The following is a 27,632-nucleotide window of genomic DNA, read 5'->3' on the forward strand; positions in this document are numbered from 1 at the left end:
AAACGAACTCCATCTTCTTCAAGGCCTAAAACTCTATCCATGCCTAGAAAATCACCCAGACTGCATGGTCAGGCCCCTATGCCTAAAAAAAAAATGATAATGGCTGAAGACCTTATTACTCTAATCAGGGGAAGCCACCCTTCTCCCTCTGAGACCTAGAACTGATTTTCCTTTTGATTCTTCTGATCAGGATTCTGAAATTTCTGTTTTTCTCTGATGACCAGGAGTTGCCTTTATCTGCCTTTGAGGATTCTCATGCAGGGGACTCAATTCCCTTTGTTTCCCCTCCAGAGGGTTTCTCTTTTGGTGAAACTTTGCATGCTCTTAGGGAGCATTTCCGCTGGGAAAGCCAAGATTACTCTGACTCCAAAAAGAGGCTTAGGGAATTCTTACTCCTACCTCAACACAGGCCTTTAGCTATCCCTCCTGTATGGGACATTTGTAGATGATGCCTTCTTGGAATCTAGCCTGGCCCCTGACACTTTACGTCCAGCTCCCAGAAAACCTGACAGGTATTAGAGTACCTGACTCTCTTAAGTTCCTCTTTAAGAATCCTACTGCGGATCCTGAGACCATTTCACAGGGACCCAAAGGCATTAAGGCTACTACTGCCAAAAACCCTACCCCCTCTGATAGAGATTCCAGGGCCCTGGACAGATGGGGTAAGAAGGTATACACTTCTGCAACTTTGGCCGTTAGGGCTTTAAACTGACAGTTTCATATGTTAAAGTATCAGCAGCATATTATTGGGCTGCTTAAACAGAAATTATGTTGATTCCTGACTCTGCTGAAAATAAAGAATTACAGGATTTAATGCATTCTGCTGAACAAGTTGGAAAACATACTTTACAATGTGGTTTTGATTCATTAGAGGCATCTTGCAGGGCTGCTGTCACTGGGTCTGTACTTAGAAGGCATGTTTGGCTTAAAGAGCAATCTTTGCCAGATCATGTTAAAGCTAAATTACTAGATGCTCCCTTAAACCAAGACCAACTGTTTGGCAGCAAAGCAGAAGTAGTACTTAAGATGGAGGAAAAAGCTAAATCTATGCAAACTGTTAAAGATTTCCTACAAGTACAGCCTCCCAGATTTAGTAGGCACTGGCCTTCTAAGAATTGGTCCTTTCCTACCTCTTCCAGGCCTTCAGTCCAAACCCAGAACCAGCAGACCACCCAGGCTTCAGTCTCAAGGTACTCACAGGCCTAAGCAGTGGGGGGCTCCCACCTCCAAAGCTGGGAGTAGTAAGACACTCCCCTGTGGTAAACTGTCACAATGACTTAACTGTAAGCCTTCTAAGCCCTGCTCAACTGATTGTTCCTGTAGGGGGAAAGATCGCCCTGCATGCAAAAAACTGGGAATTCATTACCCAAGACAAATGGGTTTTAAATATAGTTTCCCAAGGATACAGATTCCACTTCCACTCCTTACCAACCCCAAACGGTTGGCCAGACCTACCCCCAAATCAGTTGGCAGAGGCTCAAAAGCAGGTTCTCTCTCTTCTAAGCATCAGGGCTATTCAGCCTGTCCCAGAAGAGGAATGGGGGCAAGGTTTTTACTCAAGACTTTTCCTGGTACCCAGAAAAGACCATTCCTGGCGTCCTATCCTGGACCTGTCTATCCTAAACTCTTTTTTGGTAATCCCAAAATTCAGAATGCTAACTTTTCATCAGCTGCTTCCTATGTTAGGCAAAAATGCCTGATTGGCAACACTGGATTTAAAGGAAGCTTACCTGCACATCCCAATAAGGGAATCTTGCAGAAGATACCTACGCTTCAGAGCAGGTTACATACACTATCAGTTCTCTGCACTGCCCTTTGGCTTATCTACTGTGCCCAGGATATTCACAAAGTGCCTAACTCCAGTCATTGCATTTTGCAGGCAAAGAAATATTCAAATGTACCCATATCTGGATGATTGTCTAATTCAGGCAGAAAGCCAGGACATACTATTAAATCATCTGACATTTGTAAAGAAATTACTAACTTCTCTGGGGTACACCATAAACAAAAAGAAATCACATCTAGTACCCTGCCAACAAATTGTATTCCTGGGAGCAAGCTTGAACACAACTTCCCAGATGGCCTACCTCACGCCAGAGAAACAACTTTATTTAACAGACTACTTCAAACTACTGGCCACAAAGACCCAGCTATCTGCAAGGAAAATACTGCAAGCCCTGGGATTCATGGCCTCTTGCATTCTACTAATTCCATATGCAAGACTGCATATAAGGAAACTACAATGGTATCTAAAAAGCCTATGGTGTCAACATTCTCAGGACCTAGAATCAATGATTCCTATCATCCCTTGCTTAAAGACAGAGTTCCTTTGATGGGCAGAGGCCTGCCACCACAACAAGGGACTTCCATTCACTCTACCCCCTGCCTCCTTAATGCTAACAACAGACTCATCAGACTATGCATGGGGGGCTCACCAGGCAGGGCATTGCATTCAGGGCAAATGGAACCAGAGTCAAATGCACCTGCATATCAATCAAAAAGAAATGTTAGCTGTACAGAATGCTCTGACAGCCTTCAAGGACCACATTCTTTCAGGACAATTATTGGTAAAGTGGGACAACACCACTGTTATGTGGTACATAAACAAGCAGGGGGACCCCATTCATACCCTCTCTGGAGACTTGCCATGGCTCTGTGGAACACAGCCTAGAGCTACCAAGTACATACAAGCTCAATTCCTGCCAGTCAAGCTAAATACACTGACAGATGACCTAAGCAGAAATCTCATGGACCCACACGAGTGGAAACTGGAACAAAAGATATTCAACATTTTGAGAAACAAATGGGGGAGTCCAGAGATAGACCTGTTTGCCTCCCGTCAGAACTACCAATTGGACAAATTCTGCACAAGGACTCCTCACAGACAAGCTTGGAAAGTGGATGCCCCATCAGTTTGTGTCTTTCCCCCTCTGCCTCTCCTCTCCAAAGTGCTACTAAAGATCAAACAGGACAAACCAAGGGCAATACTTATTGCACCAGACGGGCCACTCCAACACTGGTACCCCTTCCTGCGCAGTGTCACTTCTGGAACCATGGCTTCTGCCTCATACCACTGCCCTGCTGTCCCAGCAGGAGGGCCAGATTCTGCACCCACAGCTTCAAACCCTGAACTTTGTAGCCTGGCTAATTACATGATCTCTCCGTTACCATCCCTCAGTAAGCAAGTGATGGATGTCATTCTGGAGGCAAGGAGGCCTAGTACTAGAAAATCCTATGCTGATAAATGGAAAAGATTCTGTTCCTGGAGCCAAACTCAGGGGATGGACACAACAGTGCCCAATTTACCACACATTCTTCAATACTTAACTGAGATGCTTCACAAGGGCCTTTCCTTTTCTTCCATCGAAATTCATACCTCGGCCATTTCAGCTCATTATACTACAGAGCCCACCCCTCTTCTCTCATCCACTGCTGAAGCAATTCCTCAGAGGGGCCAAAAACATAAGACCACCCAGGAGAGCCCCTACTCCAGCCTGGGACCTTAAATTTGTATTGGAAAAACTCACTCTACCTCCGTTTGAGCCAGCTGCAAATGCAGAGTTTAAATTCCTTTCTTGGAAAATAGCCTTCCTTCTAGCCATCACTTCAGCAAGAAGGGTGTCTGAATTACAGGCCCTCATGGCAGTGGAGCCTTTCATCATCTTTCTTGCGGGACAGGGTGTCCCGCAGGACCAATCTCTTCTTTATGCCCAAGGTGGTATGCAGTGTGTCCCTTAATCAGTCCATTAATTTGCCAACCTTCTTTTCTAATCCACAGAACAAAGGGGAATGAATACTGCACTCCTTGGACGTGCACAGACAACTTAGATTTTACTTGGACAGGACTAAGCCTCTCAGGAAATCTGAACAGCTGCTGGTTGCATTTGCTGCAGGGGCAGAGGGGAAGGCCATTTCAAAGCAAACTATTTCTTAAGTGGATAGGCTACTGTATTCATTTCTGCTATAAGCACCATGGAAAACCTACCCCACAAGGGGATAAGGCCACATTCCACCAGGGCTGCATCTACCTCTACAGCCTTTCTCAGAGGTGTCCCTACCAGGGGCATCCTAGAAGATGCTACCTGGAGTTCTGTACATACCTTCACCAAGCATTACCACTTGCCAATTTTTTTCAAAATCCAGAGCTGATTTTGCCACTGCAATCTTTGCAGGGCCTTATAGCTCGTCCTAATGCTATCTAATTGCCTCCTCCCTTCGTTAGCTTTGGGAATCTACCCAAATGTAAGGAAGAACATAGTACAGTTGTGTACACTTACCGTAAATGTAGATGTTCGAATGTATTCACTGTTGCAGTCCTGGTTACCCTCCTTCCAGCCCCCTGACGTCTATTTGACTATACCTGTATTCTTGTTTACTATGCTTAAAGCTTTCTGGTGAATTTGCTTTTTGTTGGAGGTGTAACTTTGTATATAATTGCTTCCCATTTTGGGGGCACCTGACATCTGGGGCAAGAAAAACTGATGTAATGGCGTCGGCTGCATGCTTTATACCCCTGACTACCTGACGTCATGGAAGATGAGACAGCAACCGACATAGTACCAAAGACTTTGATAATCAGGTAGACTGAGGGCTACCTGCAAGCAGATAACCCCAATGTAATGACTGCAACAGTGAATACACTTGAACATCTACATTTATGGTAAGTGTATGCAACTGTACTGTCCAGAACATGCCATTCATAACTGTCAGTTTTGTGCTTGTTTTAACAGTAGGATGCTCAAGCGTAGTGCTGAGATTTTAGCTAACCACATCAGCAAGTTACCAGGGCCATCATCTACAATGCCGCTTCCAGATCAGGCCGAGGTTGATCTTCCTAGGTGTAAGAAGAAATTGTGCAAAACTTAGGGTTCCAGGTGATTTGTTTGCTGTCCACCTAGGATTATACTGTTGAAGGCAAAACTATCTCTGTTCCCTCCAGTGACCAAGGTTGTGGCACAGGCCTTTACTGAGACCTTGTTCATTAGCCGATACTCTGCCTGGTCCCTCTAATTCCACACAAGCTGAAGAACTTGGCCCATTCATTGGGTCCGAAAGCACTTTGCCAGTTCTGGCTTCTGGCGACCACTTTCAGATTGCTGAGGGGTGTCAGGAGTCTCTTGTCATGAGATCGCCTCAGTTTCCTGTCCTCTGCATTCAGCTGTCTGCCCATGTCTTGGCCCTAGCCTGGATTCTGCCCTTGGGTCCAAACCTTAAGGTCTTACATAAGTAGACTGCATCCAGTTTGTCCCAGCCACGACCTACCAGCTGCCACTCCCAGTCTCGGGCTTATCAACAGGATCTGGTTAGACTGGCTGAGGATTTGATCACCATAGTTGGATCCAGATGCCTTTCACTCCAGGTTCTACCCCTGTATTTTCTTCTGGTTAAATGAAAAAGGATATCTCCCCTCCCAGGAGTCCTCTGATGCTTTTGATTCTGAAGATAATGATGAATTCATCTTTGACAAAGGTTTATCCATTACCTCCTCTATGAAGATTCAGATTCTGATGAGAACCTTGCCTCAGCTTCCCCTCTTGAGGACATTCCCTTTGGGGAAACCCTTCATACCCCGAGGGAACAAATTAAATGGGAAGGACAGGACTATCCACAATCTAAGAGAAGGGTTAGGGAATTTCTAAAACTCCCTGCGCATAAACCTCTTGCCATTGCTCAATTCATGGAGGTATTGGATGATGTCTTGCTGGATTCTTCCTTGCATCCAGATTCCCTTTCCCCTGCCCCTTGGAAGCCTGAGAGATTCTACAGAGTTAGATTCCCACATACACTTTTTCAAGATCCCTGTAGCAGACCCAGAAATGGTGACACAGGGTCCTAAGGGAGTTGAAGCTGGCACCTCCAAAAATCCCCTACCCAACTGACAAAGAAAGCAGAGCCTTGGACAGGTTCAGAAAGGTCTACATTTCTGCTACCCTGGACATGAGGGCTTTAAATTGCCAGTTTCATTTGGTGAAGTATCAGGAAACCATTTTAGACCAGATGAAACAAGAATTGGTGGGGACTGAAAATAAGGCCTTTTCCAAAGATCTGCTAGACCTGTGCAATTCTTGCTCTTGATTTGTCATTAAGAAGGCATGCCTGGCGGAGGGAACAGTCTCTCCCTGAACATGTGAAATCTAGTCTCTTGTTTCCTCCTTTGGACAAAGATTTATTTCAGCCCCAAGGTTGAAGTTTTGCTTAAGAAGATGGAGTATAAGGCCAAGTCCAAGCAAAATGGTCAGACTTTCTTCAATTTCAATCTCATTGCTTCAGCCACAGTTACCCAACCAAACACTGGTTCTTTCTGGCCTCCCAGTTTAAGCCTCAACATAGGAGACCTCAAAGGGAAAGGAGTCAAAAGCAGCACCAGCAGCCAAGACCGTGGCAAACAGATTCCAATAAGCTTTTGGGATCCCCTCAACAGGAACCCAGCAGGGATCAGTATTATTCTTCCATGAAACTTCCGTAGACCCTCCCTTCACATCCCCCCCCCCTCTTCCCCTACTCCTTCAGACTAGGAGGATGGCAGTCCCTGTTCTTAAATAATTGGACTCTCATTGCTAGAAATCAAAGGGTACTGAAAATCATAAAAAGGGGTTACAAACTTTACTTCAAACAACCTCTAATTCAATTGGGTTTCCCAAGTATCCCAGCAAACAGAGGCCTTAAAGCAAATACAGCTCCTGAACACGCAAGGCTCTGTGAAGCCAGTACCAAACACATTACAAGGAAAGGATTCTACTCACCGCTTTTCCTTGCCTCAGAAAGAAGGGTACCTGGAGTCCTATTCTGGACCTTTCCAGGCTCAACAGATTTTTGCATGTACCAAAATTCAAAATGCCAACCCTTCAAAAACTGCTGCTCATGATTTTTCCCATTACTTGCATGGTACCCTTAAATCCAGAGGAAGCATACCTGCACATTCCCTTAGAAAAATCTCACAGGAGGTTCTTATACTTCAGAGCAGGTGTGAGTCATTATCAGTTCTGTGCTCTGCCTTTTGGCTTGTCTACTACACTCAGGGTTTTCACAAAATACCTTGCCCCTCTGCAGTTCAAAGGACATTCTGGTTTACCCCTACTTAGATTGCCTCATTCATGCAACAGATTTAGAAAAACTCAAAGCAGATCTTTACACCCAAAATATCTTGACTTTGGGGTAAACCATCAATACCCAAAAGTCTCTGACTTCCCTATAAACAGGAGTGTGTTCCTGGGGGCATTGCTGGACTCATCCCTCAGGACAAAGTTACCCTTCTAACCCTGTACTTCCAAAAGCTGCTTCTCAGATGCTACCTCACTGCCAAGACAGTTCCTCAGATCTCTGGGTTTCACGGTCAGAGCTTCCCCATGCTTAGCTTGGATATCTGTGACTACAAGACTTGAATTACTTCTAAAACCATGTGGAGAGCAAAGGTGATAAAGTATTTACTAATTTTTTTTTTGCACTTGCCCAAATGCTGTTTAAAACATCTCTGCTGCATTTATTGATTCGGTTGAATTTATCAGTGTTTTTCAGCCTGCACTTGTTAAACACAATTTGTTACTGTACTGCTCTTAGGTTGTTTATTTTCTAACCTCCTCTGGTACTGCAAAAGGTGTTCTTAGTTTGGCAATGTTCTTTTGAGTCTGCCAAAATATTTGCAAGCTTTGCAAAGTTTTTCTCTGTTGTAGTTTTCTTATATTGTGTATTTTTTCTGTATTTTTTGAAAATTTCTCAGTGTTGGTGAACTTATTTCCAAGGATTCTTGATACTGCAAGAATTCTGACTTTTGTTGTAGAGCATCTGTTACTGCCCTTAAGCTCAAAACCAGTTTGTTTTGCATTTTAAGAGGATTCTTTTGCACTATGGTGGGAGCAGATCTGAATCGAACCTATCCAAGTTGCAAATTGCTGGTGGAAAGTTTGTGCATTTATCTGACTGGCCCAAGGGATTAAATGTGTAAAAGTCTTTCTTCCTGTTGCTTAACTGTGCCTTGTATATACGCAAACATCTCTAGTTTAAAATCCTCTACAAGAATAGCTCTCCATAGTCTCCAAATTTTCACAGCTGCTTAAAGAGCTGCCAGTTTTATGCAGAGGGCAGTGCCACTACAGGTCATCTAACCAGAGCTGCGCAATTTTTTTTATACTGTACTTTTCTGCACTTTAAAAAAGCTGTTCTGTTGATTTAAGTAGCTAGTACATAGCATAGACTAGATTCAAATCTGCTGAGTCTAGACTGTATTGTTACACTTGAGCACTATTCCAGCCATCTTAAATTAGGAGAGCCCTACCTGCACCCTTGTGGCAGAAGTGTGTAGTCTGAGCCTCATCTGAGTTGGAGGTTACTGGAGGAAAGCTCATTGTGTGCTTTCCTATTGGTAGTTTAGCTTAAGTGTTTAATTTTGCCTGTATTTAAGCCTCATATTTGTGCGTAGCTTCTCTATGCACAGTGCAACCATACTTCTCAACTGTACAGATTTTCTCAATGTCCAGATTTTGGCCTCATATTTTTTGCTCAGTTTTTTCATAAAATTGTGGTTTTCGAGAAAAATAGTGGTAAATCATTCAACAGTGAAGTTAGAAAATAGACATTTGAGTTTCAGACTCCATATCCTTCAGAAAATTCATGCTAATGCAAAACCTGTTATTCTATCAGCTTTCTAAGTTTGTAAGAGCAATATTTAAAAATGTCCCTATTTTACAGCTTTTGTCCCACCTTTGTTTGTTTTTTTCCAGATTTCTTCCCCTAATAGGTTCAGATGTATGCATGCAATGGGGTTCAGTGGTGCTCTGTACAGACGCAAATGCCTTGAAAGACTATTTTCTCCTAGACATCTGTTAGTGAACCCTCCCAAACTTCCCTGCTGCATTGCAGGAAACTCAGTTACGCACTGAGAAGTGTTGCCATAGTTTTCATCCCTAGCCTTCAATAGAATAGGCCCCTTTGTTAATCCTAGAGCAAAATCTGTTCAAACTAACTCACTCCCCAAAAGTAAAGGTAAAAACCTGCCATAATGGACAGTCAGTTTCCAACCATTTTTCCAGCTAGCCTAATTGATGTGGGCACTCTGAGGGAATGTAATAACTTCCTCATGTATACTGACAGTATGTGAGAGATGTAATTACACTTTGAATTTGGGATAATTTCTTTTGTGTAACAGCAAATCAAGCATCAAACAGGTTGCTGGCGCGCACACATCACCTCTCACACAAAACGAGGTCATAACACAAACCCACTTATACGGCGATACTCATTAGAAGCCTACAGAAAGATCAGAGTCCTCCCAAGCGCAAATCACTTGCACACACTACAAAACAAATAGAATCCACCAAGCATAACACACACCAGTGTTTCAGCAAATAAGCCCATAAGGTAAAACACCTCGAGAACTAAATGTCCTGGCCGTAGGTGACTCCATAGTGAGACACACAGATGTTCTCCTCACCAGGCTGGAAAAGAAGGTCATGGTCAACTACCTGTTATGTGCCAGGATCTGTCAAATCATGCGTGCATTCAAGTTATTCAACATTTACTGTTATGACTCTCAGTACATGTTGGGGTGAATGACTTGAGATGCACCTCTCTGGGCTATATAAAGAGAGACATGACTGATCTTAGATTGTGTCCCTGGTAGGTATGTCCCTCGCCCTAAGCAGCATTCTACTTTCACCCAGGATGATGCCATAACATTGATTGAACTTCAACAATTGGCTTAGCTTCTGGTGTCAATCCAGTGGGATCCAGTATCTGTCAGCCTGGGAAGACATGGTTGACAGACTACACTGCTTTGCCAGAGATGGTCTTCACCGGTCTCCTCTAGACACTTGGATACTTGCAAAGGTGCTTGCCTCCCCCATAATGCCTGTTTAGGCAATGTCAAAACAGAATTTCCAACGTAAAAAATCCACTTGAGATAAACTCAAGGTTATGCTGCATAATGCTAGGAGCCTAAACAAGAAACTGCACTCCCTGGAAGCACTCCTCATCTTGGAGGATGCAGATGTTTGTGCTGTGTCACTAAGACATGGTTCAAGGCCGCAGAGAGCACCTCGGCCATGCAAAGCTACAATGCCTTCCTTTCAGAACCCAAAAGGAGCGTGAAAGAAGCAAAGGTGGAGGTTTATCCATACACAATGAGAGTGGTTAAACACGGACTCTTGAGCTACTCCAGGTCCAGCTAACTATAGGTAAAATACCCTACCATATCATTGCTACCTACAGGTCCCCCCACCATGAGCCAAGAGAAGCACACCACATGCCTGGACTTGCTAGAGTCACTCACTATACACCCAAACACTTTGGTCGTGGGAGATTTGAACTGTCCTCCATCATTTGAGCGACATTTATGAGCACAAACATGCTTGCCCTGAGATTTCAGAACTTTGTCCATATAAATGCCCTAGAGTTAGTACTCAACAACTTGGGGGGGCATTGCAATACCCTCTTTGTGTTACCATCCCTGGTAAAGATCAGACCATAAATCTGTCTTGTTCAAAGTAACTATCAGACCTGACAGCCCCACAGGAGCAAAAATACTGTAAAATTTCTCCAAAGCAAGCTACAGCCTACTAGGTGATGGTATAAAAAGTTTCAAACCCCCCCAACACAGCCAACAATGACTTCTATGCAGAGGAGTACACACATGCCCTATATAACCACCTAAGGATCTGTATAGACTCGCTGTACCTGACCGGATCAAAACTCATTCCTTGCGAAAAAAACAGACCACCCTGGTGGACCTAGAGTACAAATTTGGTTGTATAACGAAAGGAAGAAACTGATGCCCAAGAACAAGAGGGGACCTTACCCAGCAGCAGAAGAATACCCTCCACAGCTTGAACAAGCAAATCAGATATCTTGTAAATCCTCTAAAGCTAAATTAGCATCTCTAGCTAAGGATAATCATAAGGCATTCTTTAGCTATGTCTGAAATCTAAAAGGGAATGCCCAGCTATGTGCCAAACTTATAGTGGACAGTACTTATACTGAACCTGAGGAAATTGGCAACCTGTTAGCTGACAGATTTGGTGCAAACTTCACATTGCAAAAGAATGAGGTGTGCCACAGATTGACCTTTTTGGCACAAAAGAAAACTATCACTTATTCCTCTATTAAAATCTGTGCTTCGTAAATTTCTGCTTGTCTGCCTACTCAACCCCCTCTTTTCTCCCACCCCCTCATAAAAAGTTCCTGAGAGGGTTTATTCACATTAGACCCCCAAGAAAGCCTCCTGGTTCCCCCGTGAGATCTGTTTTTGTTCTGGAGAAGCCCACCTTTCCCCTTTTTGAGTTAGTTGCTTCTGCATATATCAAATTCTTGACCTTGGAAGACAGCCTCTCTGCTAGTCATTACTTCTGCTAGAAGTGTTTGAGCTTCAGGTCCTTGCGTGTGTGGAATCTTTCATTTTTCCACTCTGACAGAGTCTCCCTTAGGACCCACCCTTCCTTTATATCTAAAGTGGTTATAGAGATCTATTTAAACCAAACCATCATCTTGCCTACCTCCTTTCCTAACCATCAGAACAAGGGTGAAAGACTCCTCCATACATTGGACATCCATAGGCAACTGCATTACTACTATGACGGAACAAAAAATGTCAGGAAGTCTGACCAGCTTCTTGAGGCTTTTGCCTATAGCTCTGAAGGGAGACCAGTTTCCAATCAAGCCATCTCAAAATGAACCTCACATTGCATCTTGTTTTGCCACAACCATCATGGAAAGAAGCCACCAGACTCTGAGAGATCTCACTCCATGGGCTACTGCTACATTTACAGCCTTTCTTAGAGTGGCCACTAAGGACATTTTGGAAGCCACTACTTAGTCCTTTGTGCATACCTTCACCAAACATTATCACCTTCCAACCTTCTCAAAGTCCAGAGGAAGGTTTGCCACTGCCATCTTGTAGGGCATCCTTTCCTCTCCTTGAACTTTCCATCCACCCTCCTTTCGACTTTGGTAGTTATCCCTTAAGTTAGGACTGCAACAGTGATGCACAAAGAACACAATACAGTTGTGTACGCTTAATCATAATGCTTGAGTGTGTTCACTAATGCAGTATACTCTCCTCCCTCCTTCCACTTTTGTCCATTAGTTTGGGGTGGGCATTCTCCTCCCAGTTCTAGCGTGTCCCCCACCCTCCCTACCTCCTCCTCTATAACATACGCTGGAGTTTCTGAACTTAAGCCTTTTACTTTACTGGTTAGGGGCCTCCTGTCTGTTGGGCAAGAACGTACTAAGGGTACGATGCTGTCTGACTCCTTTTACACCCGAACATGTTTACATCAGTGAGGGTGTCTGCCGGCCTCCAGAGGAGGAGAAAATCCTCTGGTAGTCAGGCCAGCCTGAGGACGTCTGTGTCAGGAAATCCCATCTGGTAAGACTGCTACATTGAATACATTCTAGCATTTACATGTATGGTAAGTGTACACAGTTGTACGTTTCTTGTGCCTTAGGGACGCCTCTGCTAAGACTGTGCTAAGGCCCATGTGAGCCAGCAGGTTTCAGTCAAGGAGGATCCATCTGATCATGCTTTCCTAGAGCTCACACCACAGGTCCTAGGCAGCAAACAGTTGCTTCTGTTGTGGGAGTTTAAATCATGGGTGCAAGGGAGCTCCACTGGAGAATGTGGTCTTATGCCTGTGTTAGACCTGGCACAGGATTATCATAAACCCTCCCTTGTATAAGCTTTTGCCCACTGGTAGTAGCAGTCCAAGGTATCCCTTATTCTTATGGTGTTATGAAAACTCTGAAGTTCTTGAGGTCTCTCTCTTGGAAAGAGATAAAGGTCAGTCCACCCAGCCCCACCTCTAGATGACCCCTATTTAGATTTTCTTTCAGTCTAATGAGGTACAACTTGGAATTACTTCAGTCCTGTATTCGATCAGCCATTCCCCAGAAGCACAGAGTTTTGGGTGAAGAAGTTGTGGAGGATTGTATTACCCTGTCCTTGGAGCCAGTCTTTCAGGATGACATGGCAGGCCTGCAGGTACCACATATCTGCCCCTTTGACCCATGAAAAAGCAATGCTCCACAAACCAATGCCTGAGTGGGCCAAGCAGGCCACTTAACATTACAAGTCTGAGATCAGGCTTGGGTTGTACTGCCCTATGAGTCGGTCATTTTGAATGTCATCCAGACAGCCTGTGGACACCTCAGTTCTGCCACTTGGACCCTTCAAAAGGTGCACGTGTGTGTGCGTGCACTTGCATGCTACATGCCAGTGCCCAAGTGGGATGAGCAGATCACTAAGCATCATGCTTTAGAGACCACAGCAATTTAACTTCTTGCTGCCAGACACTAGGTGTCTGGATCACTACATGGATATGCCAAGACAGAGTACTTCCACGCACACTACCCATTTTACCTCACCTGTCCCAATCCCTCTCTGATCTAGTTGTGAAGGCACTTGAAATACTTAAGGATCTCTGGGAGACTCTAGGTTATCTACAGTGGGCTACCATGCTTTTTGTAATGTTGACTTAGCTAGGGCTGTAGCTCAGGTATACCTCCGCACAAAATGGCATGATGGAGGTTGTCTTACTCAAGAGGGACTCTAGAAGCAAGATCTTGGATGCCCATTTCTTGGATGAAGTACTTTGAGCTGAGACTTGACAAGTTACTTGTTTACCTTCTAAAGAGGAAATAAGTCATCACAATGATGGAGGTCCACTGTCATCCTCCTATCATCTCTGCCACTTCTAGACCTTGCCAGCCACAAAAATGTAGGATAGGATTCTCATTTCCTGTGGAATGTCTTTATGTAGCACAGCCTATATTTGTATCCCAAGAGAATGACTTTACTGTCCATGTTGGCTTGGAAAACCATCTCAAACAATGAAATCTTAGACATGGAAAACTTCAACCCTATTCTGAAGCTTGAAGGTTTTCCCAAGGTCAGAACTTAATGGGTGGACCAGACCTTTTCAGCAGTGCTTTTGTGATGAACAAATCTTTACTTCTTAAAGGTCCCAATAGAGGCTGTTTTGATGCTAAAAGAGAAGCAATGCCTTCTGGTCAAAAGGGAATGGATGACTTCTGTCCACTTTTAGAACTTGGTGACCATGGATTCAGGTAATAACGCTTTGCTTGGATGCATTTTGGCAGCTCAAGAGTTTGGGTTTGTGGGATAAAGTACTCAGATCTGAGTAACCATCATTTTCCAGTAGTAAGTGCTGCCTTTTGGGTATTCCTATGCCCGTTGGCTGTTGTGATCAAAACCTTCCTGGAGAAATCTCTCCTAGTATTCTATTACCTGGTAGCCGTTCCAGTGATATCTGGATGTGGCCATTCACTGGGCAGTTTTTTTTTGGATGTAGTATTTGTGGAGGACCATAAATTTGAAAATGTCAGGTCTCATCTTAGCTTAGAAGAGATCCTTTATCAGGAAGGAGCTGGACACACTCCAGTCCTTGTTTTTGCTCTTGTAGAGGGTTCCAGGTCTAACCTCTTCTTCCTTGAAGGCCATGGTTTTGGTCTTCAAAAGACATTGTTGCAATGAACTATGAAGTCAGTGTTATATTTCTAGTTTTAGATTTTTGCAAAGCTGTAGTCTTGTAGACAGCTGTATTCCAATCTTCTAATAGGTTTTCCATATGTGCAGCTGAACTCATTACAGATCCTGGTGATGGGCTGTTCTTTTACAAGTTGAGGAACCCACCAATTCTGACAGAGATAGTGCAGGAGATATAATTGACTCATGGCAAAGGGGAGAGACATTAGTCATGTGGAGTTCAGATGAGGGTGACTGCCCCAGAAAGCACTGGAGAAGCTGCTGCTTTTAGGGCCTCTTCATTCAGACAACTAGTCCATTGTGTGATGCATTACTAGGCAGGCAAGGAGGCACAATGCTAGTCTGTTGTGGAAGAAAACATTGCTTATCTGGCTCTGGACCATAGGCAGTGGCCTTATTTTTTCTGTGATTTATATAAATTGGAGGGATGAACATAATGGCAGATTCTCTGAGGTAAGTTTACTCTTACTCTTGTCCTGGATCTTCATATTGAGTGTTTACTGTCTTCCAAATGTGGACCATTCTGACCATCCTCTCTGCTCCTTGGTACTTGCAAAGTGCTGGTGGCTTCAGTCATTAAGGTCCCTTGTAGTACAGGCAACCCCATCTTTTTTGGCTAGAATGTCCCCTTTTTGGATGCACATCAGCCTCTAACTACTGATTGTTGATCCCTTATTCCACCAGCTGTGGTAGAGTGGACCTCAAAGGTGATGGAGATTGATGTAAACCCACTGCTTGCAGTCCTCATTTTGGGTGCAGTAGCACACTATACTTCATTGGTCAGTCAGTTTGCTGGGGGGGGGGGTCTCACCTTCTCTGGCACCTGTATGACTAGAGCTTCATGGATTTCTTAGAAGTGCTGAATATGTCTATTTCTGTGGATCATGACTTTATGGGGGATGGGGTTGTGGACCACCACTGGCTGGTCAGACAGTTCCTTAAAGGAGTGCTATCCTCCTCTTCATGGCTGGCAAGCTTGCCTTTCTGCCATTTCAGCCTGATAGCTAAAAATATCACAGCTTAATTGAAAATCCCTCTTTCTAGTTGGCTTTCACCTTTGTATGACACTCCTCTTGAATTATTGGCCGTTTTGTGTCTGAAGCCATATCTGACCTGGCACAAGAATATGGTGCTCCGTAGAATGAACCTACACTTCAGGAATAGAAGAATTTGTGGTTGCTTAGCAGACAACCTTCCGAGATGATTGCTAACTGATTTTTTTTAACCATCAACTAGCTAACAAGGTACTGGTAAATGTAGTCAAGGCTCACTGTCCCAGAGGAGTGATTACCTTCAATTATTGCTATTAGAGTGCGTCTGTAACAGACATTTGTGCCATGGCTACTTGGTCCTTTTTGCTCACCTTTTCTACACAGCATTATCTGAGCTGCAGTTCTGAATAAGGCCACATGTGATAGGTCAGTAGTCCAGGACTTACTTTTCTGTGCTCTGTGTTCTGTAATATTCCAGTTTTTTTCAGTAGGTGGTTAATTATTGGGATTTAGCCTAAGCAAGGATCTGATTAAGGAGGTTCTTTAACCATAGATATACAAAGATAGTCTTGCCTCTCCAGTTGACCAAAAAGAAAGGACAATAATGGATCAGTAGTGCTCTCCCTCCACTTACTACCATGTAAGTGGTTTTCCAGCAGCTGCAGTTTGAGTTTCTGGAAGTCAAGCAAGCTGATACTTTTATCTCACTTAATTAATAATGTAGTGGTAAATCTGCAGTATTTCATAGCCTGGTTCTGTGGTGCAGAAGGATGTAGCCCTGACTGTGACCCAGGTGAACAGGGTTCAAGTTTTTTTTATGTGGGAACGTGATTAAATATGGTGAGTATTCTTGTGTGTTTATTGCAAAGTAAACAGTACTACCATTAATTTTGTTTTTATGGCACAGCAAGTGCTTAAAGGACTGCAGAATGGTTAAGGTGGTTAAATTGTAGACTGAACAGGTTAAAAAGGCAGATTAAACATTTTCTCATTCTTCCTTCTGGCAAATGTGGCGCAAGATCTGAAGTAGTTAACTTCATTTGTGCAGCAACCTATGGGATTCGTATCCGACCTCGGATCCGAGCCGGCAGTTTTCAACAGCTTTAGATCCGAGCTCCAAGCTCCTCCCCTACCCATAATCCGCTGCCAACCCTGACTGACCTCAGATCTAGTTTGCCACGGTTATCCAACAGCAGCTTGATCTACAGCTCCAAGCTTTCGAGACTTTTGTGAGAAAAAAATTTACCTTTTTCCTCTCCTTTCTTATGTTTTTTTGGTTGTGTGTGTTTACAGGTCCCTTTTTGTAAAAACCCTGTCTAGTTTAACAATTTTTTTGGTCTTTTACCTCCCCCTTCCTTCGTGGTTCCATTAGGTGTGTGTGTGTGTGTGTGTGTGTGTGTGTGTGTGTGTGTGTGTGTGTGTGTGTGTGTGTGTGTGTGTGTGCGCGTGTTTCTCTCTTTTAGTTAAAATGGCTGAGGCCCCAAAATTGATCTTTTTAAGTGCACCAAGTGTGGCCATAAGCTGTCCCCGGCAGATGGCCACACTCGGTGTGTGTTGTGCCTTGGGGTTGAACACCTATCTTCTGGTTGTTCCATCTGTGCGGCGTTCAACCCCAGGGCACTCAAGGACTGGAGGTGCAAGCTGATTCTGGTGGGTCTTCTGACCCCGGATTCGGCTTCTACCTCCGGTCCTCCTGTGGCTCCTGCTGCGGCTGCCCCTCCTGCTTCCCTCCCCCCAGCCGGGACTCAACCTCCCGCCTTAGGCCCGGAGGGGAGGGAGGCCAGGAAAGAGAAAAGGAGGGAGAAGCACCACAAGCGGCGGGCCAAGGCCTCCGCTTCGCGCCCCCCCCCCCCCGGCTAAGCGGTCTTCTCCCTCCAGGACTTCTTGTGTCTCCTCCGTCTCGGATCCAGTCCCCGTGCTTTTCACCGGGTCCTGAGGAGAAGATTCGATCTCCTTCGAGGTCATCAAGGCGACACTCCCGTCCCGCCTCGGTGGCCTCATCGAGATCAACCCGAAGTCTCACGGATGCAGATTTGGACCGGATGATGAGAAGATTCCTCCAGGCCCAACTGCAGATGGGAGTGCTCCTGCCCCCCCCCCCCTCCGGGGGGAGCTCGACCCCATTTTTTGCCCCGATAGCTCCTTCTCCGTTCCACTTCCCGAGCCAGGCAGCCTTGGAGCCGGGGGTATGTCGGCGCAGATAGTCTCTGGTACTTCGGCGCCGACACTTCCCTAGAGTCTGTCGGGTCCATTTTCTTCGGATCCGAGCTCTGAGCCGAGGGCTGAGCTTCGGATCCGGCGGTATCGGTATGCCTCCAGCTCAGTCCAGGTCAGAGCATACTGGTCCGTCGGATCCGATCGCTTCGGTGCCGGCCCCGATCCATCCGTCGGATCCGAGGGAGGGTCTGCTTTCGGATCCCAGAGAGAGCAGCTCTCCCTCGGCATTCGACGTGGTGGAGAGGGCCCTGTCAGGAGATTCCAGGCCCCTGGCCCTTACCACGGCTCCACCCTGCACTCCTTCTCTGTTGGGCACGACTTCCATCACCCGGCCCCAGGGACAGCCTGCTCTGACGTCCCAGGTCGTTCCTTTGGAACAAGACGTGGCTGGTGAGACCTCCTCGGACAGCCCCCCCCCCCCCCGATGAGGTTCCTCACAAGCGAAAGTGCAAAAGGCGGCACCTGGACTCCCCCGAGTCCTTGACTGTGGACACTGATTTGGAGGAGGGGGAAGGCTCCCCAAGATCACCCCCCGAAGATGGCTCATTTGGTGACATCATGGAGATGCTCAGGATAAAGGGGGGGTGGTCTGCCCCAAAGCCTACCTCGGACGAATCCGTGTTCCTGGAGGCGTTTGAAGCAGGCCCGTCTACCTCTTGGGTGTCCCCTCCGGCCGACCCCCTGGTAGATTTGATTACTACCAGGGCGTGGAAGGAGCCGGACACTGTGGAGCCAGTCCCCAAGTGCCCGGACAAAATTCTTAGCCCACCCTCTGACAAGTCCCACTGGAGTAAGGGTGTCCCCCTGTAGATGTCATGTTGGTGGCAGCTGCCACCAAGAGGGAACTAGCTCAGGAGAGTCCCTCGGTTCATCCCCCGAGCAAGGAGTCTCGGTCGATGGACCGTTTAGGGAAGCGGGTCTTTAGTTCGGCTACCTTCTCTGTGAGGTCACTGAACTACATGGCACATGTGCTTCGGCTGCAGCGGGACCTTATCAAAGAGTACGCTGCATTGCCCCCCCGAGTCCATGTCGGCGGAGGACAAACGTCTGCACTCCACCCGGATGGCCACTCTGCGATCCATATCAAACACCTCTATGCGACTTCTATCCCATGCCACGGAGGGAGCCGCTAGAGCCAGCAGAGCGAGCCTTGTCATGAGGCATCAGGCCTGGCGCCGGCACTGTGATTTCGCGGAACCCTTCAAGGCGTCTTTCGCTAATGCCCCTTCCGATGGTTCTGCCCTCTTTGGCAAAACTATTCGCGATACCTTGGTCCAGAGCGAGAAGGACGGGAAGACGTCTGCCGTCGGTGTCCACTTCTCTGCTCCCCAGAGGTCCTTCTCCAAGAACCAAAAGGGACAGAAGAAGATGTGGTTCCGGAAGTCGCAACAGTCCCATCCCGCTCAGGACTCCCAGCCCTTCCGCGGCAGAGGAGGGCAGGGTGGACGCCGCCCTAGAGGCAGAGGGGGCCCGCGCAACTTTGGATCCAGAGAACCCTTCTTGGACCAACCCACACAACACCCATGAGGGGTTGCCCGACTGTTCCACTCTGGAGGCAGTCGGGGGGCGTTTCTCGAAGCACCTAGCAGCTTGGGAGTCAATCAAGACAGACCGCTGGGTGCTTCGCATTATAAGCACCTAGCAGCTTGGGAGTCAATCAAGACAGACCGCTGGGTGCTTCGCATTATATCCAGAGGATATCAGATTCCCTTTTCTCTTTACCCACGCAGCCCCAGATACCTCCCCAATGTCCCACCCGATCAGAGGGAGGCCGCAGCAACAGAAATCCAACAGTTGCTGGAAAAAAGAGCCATCCAACATGTCCCCCCAGACCAGTGCAGGTTGGGGTTTTACTCCAGGTTCTTTTTGGTGCCAAAAAAGACAGGGGACTTGAGACCTATCCTCGACCCCTCCTCCCTGATCCTGTCAGTAACCAAAGAGAAGTTCCGTGTTGTCACCCTTCAATCCATTCTCCCCCTTTTGCAGGAGAATGACTGGATGTGCTCTACACACCTCAAGGATGCGTACTACCACATTCTGATGGACAGGCGATCCAGAAGGTTCCTCCACTTCCGGCTAGGAGCCAGTCATTTCCAATTCAGGGTCCTTCCCTTTGGTCTCACCACAGCCCCCAGGGTGTTCACCAAAGTGTTAGCAGTGATTGCGGCCCACCTGAGGCTCCAGGGAATCCAGGTCTACCCGTACCTGGACGACTGGCTCCTGACCGCCCCGACAAGGCATCTACTCTGCACAGCCAGAAACTACTTTCTTCGTCTAGCTCCCCGGCTGGGGATCACTATCAACATAGAGAAGTCATCTCTTACCCCGACTCAGACTATAGACTTCATAGGGGCAAGATTAGACACAAACCGGCTCCTAGCTTTCTTGACCACAGACCGGCTACAAACCCTGAGGCTACATGTGCAGGCCATTCTACATTCTCCAGCTCCTCTGGCGGAATTGGTCCTGAGGGCTCTAGGCTCAATGGTGGCGGCAATCAACCTTTTGCCAATGAAGCGTTTGAACATGAGGGTCTTGCAATGGACCCTCCAGGTCCAGTGGTCCTTCCTTCGATTTCCTCTGAGCCATCCCATTCCCCTCAGCAGGGCTTGCAAGAGGGCCCTCTTATGGTGGCTCCAATCTCCGAACCTCCAGGAAGGACGCCCCTTTTCTATGGCCCCTCCCCTAGCCACGGTGACCACGGACGCCTCCCGCCTCGGGTGGGGGGGGCATTGTTCGGGCAGGACAGTCCAAGGCACGTGGGACCCCACGAAGACCTCTCTGCATATCAGTGTCCTAGAGATGAGGGCAGTGCTGTTAGCGTTGCAAGCACTTCAGCATTTTCTTCCTGTAGGAACTATTGCGATTCAGTCAGACAATATGTCTGTTGTCTGGTACATCAACAAACAGTGGGGGAACCAGGTCCTACCCACACTGTCGAGAGACCATGAGGGTGTGGGAATGGGCGATCTACACCAACCGCTTTCTTATAGCAACGCACATTCCGGGGTGGTCCAACATCCTAGCGGACAGACTAAGTTGCACCATCCTGTTACCACATGAGTGGTCTCTGAATCCCGAGATAGCGAATCAGATTTTCGCCGAATGGGGTCAACCCTGTTGCGATCTCTTTGCTTCTCCCTCGAACACAAAATGTTACGACTACTTCGCTCTCATTTCCCCCTCCAGGGAACCTCTGAGAGATGCTCTAGTGCATGCTTAGCCTCCCGGTCTACTTTATGCTTACCCTCCTCTTCCTCTGATGCTGAAGTTTCTGCAGAAAGCCAGCCGGTTGGGGAGCAGGATAATCCTCATTGCCCCATTCTGGTCTCGTCAGCCCTGGTTCCCTTACCTTTGGTCTCATCTGGTGAATCCCCTTTGGATTCTGGATCCCCGTCCGGATCTAATATACCACCCCCTAGATCTCCCAGTCCCGAATCTGGATAATCTCAAGCTCACAGCTTGGCTGCTCCAGTTCCACTTGTAGCTAGGACTCCCGGTATCTCTTCCCCAGTTAAAACTATTCTAGTAGCAGCACACAAGCCTTCTACTAGAAAGGTCTATAGTAGCAAATGGAAACATTTCTCCATTTGGGCGGAACATCGAAATTTGGATCCTTTCACAGCTCCTTTGCCAGCGGTATTAGACTTCCTGTCAGGGCTGTTTCATCAGGGGGCTAGCTCCTCCACAGTCAAGGTTAAACTAGCAGCTATCTGTCATTATCACCTGGGAAATGAACTGGGCCCTTTGATCACCACCAAATTGTGTAAGACCTTTTTGAAGGGCACCTTTCTTCTCAGACCTCCAGTAAAGAATGTAGTCCCTCCTTGGGATTTAACGCTGGTGCTTCAGGCCTTAACAGCTCCCCCATTTGAGCCTGCAGCTTCAGTAGATCTTAAATTCTTGTCATGGAAAACAGCCTTTCTTGTTGCTGTCGCCTCGGCTCGAAGGGTCTCTGAACTACAGGCCCTCTGTGTAAAACCCCCATATTTGACTTTTCACAAGGATAGAGTTTACCGCAGGACCAATCCCTCCTTTCTTCCCAAGATTGCCTCTGAATCGAATATTAACCAGTCCATCAACCTACCTGCCTTCTTCCCTAATTACCAACAGTTTTTCAGCTGCTATTCACACAAAAACATTCTTGTGTGTCAGGTTTTCTTCCTAATTACCAAGACAAAGGGGAATATAAATGACACTCACTGGATGTGCATAGACAACTTCGCTTCTACATCCACAGGACATCTGGTCATAGGCAATCTGACCAGTTGTTCATCTCCTTTGCCAAATTTAACTTTGGTAAATCTGTGTCTAAAGTCACGCTGTCTAGATGGATCTCGCAGTGTATCCTTTTAGCATATGAAAGTTCTGGCAGGCCCGCACCTCAGGGAGTCCATGCCCACTCTACTCGGTCTGTCTACCTCTGCGGCTTTTAGAGCTAGAGTCTCTTTGGATGATATTTGTTTGGCAGCCACTTGGGCCTCATCTCATACCTTTATCAATCACTATAAATTGGACATTATCTCCAGAGGGAGAGCATCCTTTGGCTCTGCAGTGCTCCGAAACATCCTTCCATGAAGGCCGCCCAAGGTTCAGGTAGCTGGGGACTCTGTCTCATAGGTTGCTGCACAAATGAAGTTAACTACTTCAGATTAAGAAGTAATGTACTCACCATAACGTTCCATCTGAGTAGGTAAACTTCATTTGTCAGCAACCGTCCCTCCGTCCTGCCCCCCCCTCACTTATGAATGTTTTCATACTCAGGTCCATGGGTGTTACCTACTTTATCTTGAAAGTATTAGTCTTCGGGCAGTATCTGCTTTTGGGCAAACTTGATCTGAGGTCAGTCAGGGTTGGCAGGGGATTATGGGTAGGGGAGGAGCTTGGAGCTCAGATCTAAAGCTGTTGAAAACTGCCGGCTCGGATCCGAATCCCATAGGTTGCTGACAAATGAAGTTTACCTACTCAGATGGAACGTTATGGTGAGTACATAACTTCTTATTCATTCTCATAATCTCACCTTGAAGTTGCTACGCCTGGGTTTGTTTTCTACTGTAGAGTACTGCTACCATCGGTGGCCTAATGGTTAAGGTGTTTGCCTTACAAACACAAGGTGCAGGGTTTGAATCTCACAAGGAATAATTGGCTAGGCTTAAAATGGCTCGCAAGGGCAGTAGGCCTAGTACTAGCCTATGAACCTATAAAAATCCACTTGGTACTTCATAACCAAGCAGCTTTATTAAAATATGCTACAAATGTTTCTGTAATATGTTTATTCATAGTACAGTAAACTGTTCTTGTATCACAGTTTTGTCTTTTATTTTTCAGAAATTGGTTTTCTGCAGACACAAAAGAAGAGCGCAACCTCTGGATGGCAAAGTTGAACCAAGTTCTGGTTGACCTTCGTATGTGGCAGCCTGATGCTTGTTATAAACCTATTAAGAAACATTAATATTAGCATTTTTCAGTTATTTATGTAAACTTTAATGAAAGCTGCTGATTTTATGTGTGTGTCAGTCTCTGTCTGTCTCACAGATGCATTGAGATTTAAAAATAATAGTGTCTGAGATTTTCCATGCATCATTCCTTTGCACATTTCCTTGGATTTTTAATATTTTTCCACTTTAATGACATTTGGAGTGGATGGCTGAATACAAAGTTGAATTGTGTATTTTGAAAAAAAAAAAACACCGTTTTGTATGCCATTTCCTTGAAGGAAATGTATGTGATGTGTCTGAGTTTTAGCTAGAGAGATTAATTTGATGGTCACGTGTTTTGTAGTCATTATCTACCCAGGTGTTCAGGATGCCTGTTTACAGATGTTTTTATTTATGTAAATATGTACATATAGATATATATATATATATATAAATTTGTTTTATAATATGCTTACCTAGTACCGTCTAGCAAAGGTGAAATGTATGAAGCTTAATCTTTTGTCCAATTGTACACTACCTTTGTAAGTCAATGCACATGCTTAGAATCATGGTCAAGATTATAGGCCTTGTCCTGTATCGCTTTGTTAAGCAGTGAACTAGCATGTGAAGTAGACTGAACTTTAAGCAGATAGCATTAACTTTTTACATTGCAATAATTTAACTGTTTTAAACTGAGGGGCCTCCGTCAGAGGATGAAACACCCAAATTACATTTTTTTGTACTTTTTTGTGTGGTCATTAACATTTCATCTTCCAGCACTCCATACTTCTGTAATCCATAGACTCTGCCTTGCTCTGGGGAACCTTCAGGATGCCCCTACATTTTAGCCAGTTATACAATCATTGCCACATTAGTAGTAAGAACCATCTTAGGACCTGCCTTTTTTTTTTTTTGCCTACAGTTGAAAGACATTGATTTTAAGTTGAAAGACACTTACTTGTATATGTCAGATTAACTCTACAGCTTGTAAATATCAACAGATGAGCTTCAAGTCTTCAACTACCATATCCTAGCAACTGCTGAAAGGGGCTGGGGACCTTGTCTGAAGATGAGCTTCTGAGGTCTCATTTTAAGATGTCATGCAGGAGCAAGAAGTCCATGTCAAAATTAATTTTTCCCAACAAAAGTGAATTCTCCTTGAACTAGTCTTTCTGGTTCCCTCTTTTTTTTTTTTCGAAAAGGCAGAAGTCCAGATAGAGAGTCCTTGACTCTTTTGATCTGCTTAGTTATTGCAGTGGCTACATGACTCATTTGTGCCAAGGAAGAGAAGTACTTGAATTTGCCAAGCAGACACTTTCCATATGGCTGTCAGCTGGATTGCTTTTTTTGCCATGAGAGAGACTGAAGAGAGCCTCCCACTGGCAAATTCTGTAGTCGGGTCTCGACTGGCTGCCTCAATTACTTTCTTCAGTAAAGGCTCCATGGCTGACATCTGGTCTTCATTATATACCTTCATTATTGTTTCAGCCATGTTTCTGGCAGTAATGATTCACTTGAAGTCATTACTCCAGCATTTTTGCTATCACAGCTGAATACTTATGTGATCCTCTGGCTTCTTCACCATTGTAGTTATTTCCTCATATAGAAGATCAGTGTTTAATATAGCGGTTTCATTCTTACTATACGAGCTGATCTACTAGAGGACTGTCTTTGATCTTTCCTGAATAAACCTCCCTTGAATACTCATTTGAGTATCTTGTCAGCCAGTTTTGGAAGTTGAAGTCCGGCAAATTACATACTTGTATATTTGTTTAGTAAGTGTTAACATTTTCATTTTTTTTTTTTATTTGCAGTAAGGCAGTCACTAGTGGCCGAGAGATCAACTGTCCTGCTTTGGGAATGTTGCTGGAGTGTTTAGTCATGAAATATATTAGTACAAATATATAGACTTCCTCAAAAGCAGGCTCTTACAGAAGGTTGTGGAAGCCGGTTGCTGAAGATGAAAACAACCAAAGGCCATTTAAAGATCTTATCACAGATTAAGTAATATGTAAACATTTAATTTCTCCCATCCAACATAGATCTCGAAAATGTGCAGTAGTTGACCACTTTCTTTTCCACCCTCCAACAGACACCCACATTTTCCAACAAATCTACATATAGGTTCGGAAAAAAATTCTGCCATTTTGAGTCTGCAAGGTGATTACTTGTCGTATTTCCAGATTTTAATTTGATAGCTTTATGGGGAGGGCAGGAATAGTCTCCCTTTCTGTCTGTGATTGAGAGGCTGTGGAAAAATGCCTTGATAATGCACCTTCATTAAGGATCCATACAAGCCACCGAACTTTGTTAGCTTTGAAATTGCAAAAGATGGCCACTAATGAGGCTACCATTGCTGCCTCCATAGAGTATTGTGGCTATCCTAGATCCCCCCTTTAAATGTTAAGTGCTTTTTAACAACCCCTTCCCATGCTAGAAATTATTGGTTGAGAAGGAAGGAAAGTGAAGCTGCTTCTTTATGTTGAGGATATGTATAATCTCTGCCCTTCCTGCTATACTGAGCCTTCTCAGTCATATAAGGAAGAAAGCAGTCTAAAAATAAAAGTTGCTAAATGCTGTACTTGCTTCCTTAACCTCTACTGAAATTTCCTAAGGAAATGTCTGAGTCATCTCTCTCATTACGCTGCCTCGTGTTCAGTTGTCCAGAATTGCCACAGCCAAGAGAAACAGTTACTTGAAACAAGTGCATTTTGCTCACCGTGAAAGAACGCTATAGTCCAAGATTATTATGGCTGCATCTAGGGCATCCTATCTATTCAACAACTTTTATTGTAGGAGGAGCTGCAGATGACGGTCTAATTCTTACCTGAGTGGTAGTGCTGCAGATGACAGTCTAATTCTTACCTGAGTGGTAGTGAAGTAGTCTTCACAGGTGAAATTAGACGAAAAAGACTAGTGTCTTTTCCTGTGTTTTTTGGGAGGGGGGGGGTTCCTGTCCTATTTTGTATTAAAGAGCTTTCACCCTTCACCTTGGTGATATTACACATGATCAGTTTTCAAGCTCTGATGTTGCTAGTCTTGCAAGCTTTTAGATAACATCCATATCAGTATCTGAGAGTTCTACAGAACCTTTCATGAACTTTACTCAAGGTACCTGGCAGTTGCAGAACAAAGTTTTTCTTTTTGACTTATCTTGTACTCCCAGGATTTTTATCAAGGTACTGGCCTTGGAAGAGAAGACCCAGATGTATAACCATCCTCTATATTTAATAATTGGACCTAGTTGCTGGTGGTGCCCATGTTAGATTCCTTAGTGATACCGCTAGTCCTGTCTGTGCCTTTCCTTAAGTCACATGAAGCCACATTTAGCTTGTGCTTTCAGTAATGTTTTATAGGGGCAGTTCTACATGTAGGTCAGAGCATGATCATTGTCCATGTGGAGAGAGATCCCACGGAATATGACCTCTCCTGACGAATGTTATGGTGACTGGTTCAAGCCTGCCTTTTGGGACTTTGTGCATAGTTCAGTTGGCTTTCCTTCCTCTGCATATCTTGCAGTGAATGATTCGCTGCTAGTGGATGCGGATTCATTATTCATTGTCTGATCTTTCAGGCCATTGCTGTCATTCTCTTGATTGTTGGGTCTTGGCTCACAATATGAAGTCTGGCTTTGCCATCTTCCACTTCTCAGACTGTCTTCATATCAGATGCATTCCTACAGGAGTGGAGAGCACACTTCAGGTTTTACATAGCTTTGTTCATTTTTTAACAAAGTAGATAGGCTTGCAAAGTCACTCTTCTCAGCCAAGGCTCTAGCCAGTGGCAAAGCCAGTAGTTGGTAGCACTGAAAGTGTTAGTGTATGCTGCAGTTGTAGACTTTAAATATTTGTATCCACAGTGCATATTTAACTGAATGAATACTATTGTGTATAATAAACGAATTTGGTAAGCAGAGAGCAAATGTTTGTGTAATAAAACGTGATTCAAAGTATAGCAGTACACAAATAAAGCAGCATGTTTTAGTGTGTCAGTGTGCATAACTATTAATCTTTATATATATATATATATATATATATATATATATATATATATATATATATATATATGTGTGTATATATATATATATATATATATATATATATATATATATATATATATATATATATATATATATATACACTAAGTAGCTAAAAAAAAATATATATATATATATTCTGGTCAGACTGGACCATGAATGAATGGTCCAAGGTGGTTTGTTGATGGAACAGCAATGTGCCTTCAGTTTATTTGTGAATGCTGTGATGTTTGGACTATTTTGTATGTCAGATGGGAGGGAGTTCCAGACCACTAGAGGCAATTTATTACAGCGTAATATAAATGGTGGTCATTGAAGAGTAATAGCATTGGTTAGTGTTTCGTGGTGCATGTATAGGACTTTACTGTGAATGAAGAGGCGTGTAAGTGTAGGGCAGAATTTGTGAAGTACTTAAGTAGCTTGTAGAATGAATTTTGGAAGATTAGAGATGTCCTGTAATTTGTGAGGAAGAGTGTTTG

The 27,632-nt window shown here is 44.9% G+C and overlaps 1 protein-coding gene across 1 annotated transcript in view; it reads left to right on the top strand.

The window, feature by feature from the left end:
- The window catches only part of LOC122796501 (anillin-like), a gene marked incomplete at its 5' end in the record, with an annotated part of 1,089,678 nt that extends 1,062,545 nt beyond the window's left edge, over positions 1 to 27,133 (top strand). Inside the window, 1 exon segment of the mRNA XM_044065033.1 lies at positions 23,029 to 27,133. Within this exon segment, the coding sequence (XP_043920968.1) occupies positions 23,029 to 23,152 (124 nt within the window).
- Positions 27,134 to 27,632: the final 499 nt, after the last annotated feature.

Source organism: Protopterus annectens, chromosome 3.part0, assembly GCF_019279795.1.
Source record: "Protopterus annectens isolate FY-2018-M chromosome 3.part0, PAN1.0, whole genome shotgun sequence".
NCBI lineage: Eukaryota > Metazoa > Chordata > Ceratodontiformes > Protopteridae > Protopterus > Protopterus annectens.